Source organism: Atta colombica, unplaced genomic scaffold (genome assembly GCF_001594045.1).
Source record: "Atta colombica isolate Treedump-2 unplaced genomic scaffold, Acol1.0 scaffold35, whole genome shotgun sequence".
NCBI lineage: Eukaryota > Metazoa > Arthropoda > Insecta > Hymenoptera > Formicidae > Atta > Atta colombica.
Window position 1 is genome coordinate 733,128 of NW_017259459.1, and position 3,834 is coordinate 736,961.

A 3,834-nucleotide genomic window follows, 5' to 3' on the forward strand; every position below is an offset into this window, starting at 1 on the left:
ATTAAATAAATAATAGTTTTTTATTAATAAAATATTACATAAATGTCAATGATACTTGCAATATTTTTCAATTTTTGCAACATTTATGTCAACAGTTGTGCGATTTCCCAACGGAGAGATAGATTTCATTCCAAATACAATTCCGAAATATTTGTTATCGATATTGGTGCACATTTCGATACATTGAATATTTTAAACTAGGTTTTTTTACTCGGAAAAAAATTGTTGTTACAATTTTTCTTCTCTTTATTCATGCTATTTTAGTAATTAAATATTTTAAGATATAATCGTCGTATATCAAGTATAAAGTTCATTAAATCATTTTAAGTACTTAATCTTTCAATGTTTCTGTTGGCAAAGATTAACGTAATATCTCAACATTTTTCAAATAGAAGAGACGCTCTTTATTATTATTTCCTACCATTTCTAAAATGATTAATCCAACGTATACGTATTTACTACATGTGTGTGTGTGTGTGTGTGTGTGTGTGCGTGTGTGCGCGCGTGTGCGTGTGCGTGTGCGTGTGCGTGTGCGTGAGCGTGTGCGTGCGTGCGCGCGCGCGCGCGTTTTATATACACACATACATATATATTTAACATCCAAGTTTGACATTTAGAATTAATTTTTCTACTTCGCATATTTAAAAAATATGGAAAAATTCTTTACTTACGATTTATTTATTTATCTGTATATTGTATATCTGTATATTTATAACTTATATTCTATCGATTTTATTTCAACTTAATAAAGAAAACGCTTGTTGCAAGTATTTTCCACTCATAACCAAACTGAAAGCATGTCAATGTAACAGAGCGGAAACCGAACAAGCTTGGACTCGGAATATAAGAAAAAATACATAATGCTTTTAGAAGAATTACAAGGGAAGTACATTATATGTACTTATATGTAAGCATATCGATCCGTCTGTATTATTAAACATAGTAATACGCATCACAATGTCTTTAAAAGGCTCAGTATATACTTTCTATTATATTCTGAGAACGATGATGTGTCGTGCAATCGATATAAATTTCCGACTCTTATAACAGCTAGCTGAGTATTTATTTATTAAGGAATACTCTATTTTTTTTAAAGAATTAAAAATTATTACATCTAAATTAAATTGTTTTATTAACTTTTTTAGACTTACAAAAAGTAATTATTGCATCAACAAGAAACAAAAATACAATTATAAGACTTTAATATGAATTTAAAGTACAGAACACTCAACATGACCGTAATTTTAATTAATTTTTCTGTTAATTTTACAGTCGAGTTTTTGTTAGCAGAAATATCATGCTACGCGACATGTACTCATACACTCTACATGTGTATTCTGGAATTCCGGAAATGTATAAGGCAAATGCATTCGTCGTTTATTGGATTTTGTCTTCCTTCCACCGGAAATCATCTTAACAAGCTAATGTATCGCGGAAATCAATCTGATACTTCAGTTATCTAGCTAGAATATTACATCTGTCGATCATGTATCAGGAATAGGAGGAATCCAATAATTATTTTATCAAACGTTGAGAAAATTGTTGGTTACAATTTTTACAGTAATAATATTGTAGTATTTGCAGTATATAATGTATTGTTTCATAGATTATCCAGACAAGTAAGAAATGTTTCGGTATCGCTAAATAAATTATTCAAATTATTTAGAAAAAGAAACATAATAAGAGAGTTAATATCCAGCTTTTATTAAGCTTTTAGGAAATTACATTAAACGTTAATTATTCTTGAGTTTATTAGATATGAGTTTATTGAATGTGTTTATTAGATATGAGGTTATTGGATGAGTTTATTAGATAACGTTTTATATTTTATTATTAATTTTTAAAATGACTTTTTTAGTAACTTAAAGGATCCAATAATTCTTGTAAATTTAAAAAACTATTTAAAAAATGGGACAATTACCAACTGTTCCCAGCCATTACAATAATTATTCTTATCAATCGTTTTCGCAAAAATAAAGTTTATTTCAATTTCGTAATATTGCAATATTACTTACTCGTAGGTATTGGCTCACTGTCCTCCGATCCAGCGAGTAACTCCACACTTTTGCTCATCTTATCCTCCAAAAACGCGAATTAGTTCTCGAGACCGTTGCTTGCAAGGCTTTAGTCTCTTCTTGAAGTGCACCAACCCGCCGCATTCCGATAGCATGTTTTCGCCGATGGATTAATGAGACCCCACAGCGTCGACCAACTGGCACATATTCCGACTTTGCAATGTCCACACGATTTCCGACGATGTCAATGACTTCTGCAGCATCATAATCAGTGTTTTTCTTTTTTTCTTGTAAATATTGATTAGCTGTACAGCCCTACAGTATGTATTTTAATATAAAGCTAAAGTTGGATACCCAGAGATTTCCCCTTTTTTTTTCGCCCTATCGAATTTACTTACAGAATAGACATTAAAGAACTCTCTATGTTAATTGTTGTTGTATTGTTGTATGTCAGGAAAATATAGGAGACATTCTCTATTTTATGAATGAGAGTGTTGGCGTATAAACGCTCAATTAAAAAAGTCATTTGGAGTAATGAGTAACTGGTGCTAGGCAAAATACAAAGTGCTTCGTAGCTAGAAAGAAAACAAAGAAAATATTTCTACATGCAAAAATAAATGAAAAGTGTAGAACAAAATGTTTTCGTACAAAGTTCATGTAGTTGTCCCAGAAAAAAATTTTGAAAATTGTAAGATTAAATATGTCATTGGAGTTTTTTAAATTTAAGAAATTCCTTTAACATGTAATATATAAAATATAAAATATTCTTTATATATTCTTATATATTCTTTAAATTCTTTGAAGAGATAATATTACTCTAAAGAGAAAATTGAACTAGTCTTGGAAAGAAATAGTTCAATTTTCGATCTTTAAGAGTGAAATTTCGTTCTTCAGAATAAGATTCCCTCCAAAGTTTTAGAGAGTAAAAAGAATAGTATAAGTACAGTAAAAGATAAAAGATGTAATAACACCTATTTATATCTTTTTCTATAATATAATTATAAAAAGATTAAATTTCGTTTTTATTGCGTTTGTAATAGTGCAATATTTTCAATTAAATTATTATTCATCAACAAACATTGATTGCTTATTAGCCAAACATGTTACTGGTTGTTAAATCTAGAATTGTAATAGAAGCTGCTATTGTTTATCTCCAGTAATTATTTTGCAAGTATACATAAACTTTGAATATGACAATAACATCGGTCTGGGATTTCCGGTGATATATTCACCGTAGGATCTAATTAGTATGTTTAAGCAAATTTCTAGAAAACTTACAGTTAGTTAACTTTTGAATGGATGATAATATGACGAAGGATTATCTATCTCTTGTATAATTACGTGCATATAATTCCATATAATGGTTTGGCGTCAAACTCAGAAGCTAATAAAGGAGCTGCTTAGCTTATAATTTTCTGCTAATTTAATAACAGATTATTTAAATTAGCGACTAATTTTATCTCAGCGAACATTTCAAGGTAAATTCTTTATTACATAATAACTTTCAATTTTTAATATTAATAATAAAACCCATAATATTTATAATAAAAATTTATAATCACAAATTAAAGTTCGATTAAAATAAAGTCAATTTAAAATGAACTGCAAAATAAGAGTTCGTTTTTAATTTATCTTTCTGCAATTGAGTTTGCGAAAAAAATTCTTTCTCTTTGTAAAGAACTTTCTCTCTCTTTCCTTTATTTATAATTAAAATATTACAAATGTTTTAATACTTTTATTAAAGAAGAAATAAATGTCAATTCATTGAAAGAATATCATTAAAATTAAGAGCAACTTAAACAAATTGCCTATGAAGTTG

General features: G+C 28.3%; 1 protein-coding gene across 5 annotated transcripts in view; it reads right to left on the reverse strand.

The window, feature by feature from the left end:
• Positions 1 to 2,073, reverse strand: part of LOC108690691 (multiple C2 and transmembrane domain-containing protein 1) — a 21,056-nt gene extending 18,983 nt beyond the window's left edge. For all 5 annotated transcript variants that reach the window (XM_018198101.1, XM_018198103.1, XM_018198102.1 and 2 more), the window contains exon 1: positions 2,016 to 2,073. In XM_018198101.1, the coding sequence (XP_018053590.1) occupies positions 2,016 to 2,073 (58 nt within the window). The remainder of the gene's footprint in view (positions 1 to 2,015) is intronic.
• Positions 2,074 to 3,834: the final 1,761 nt, after the last annotated feature.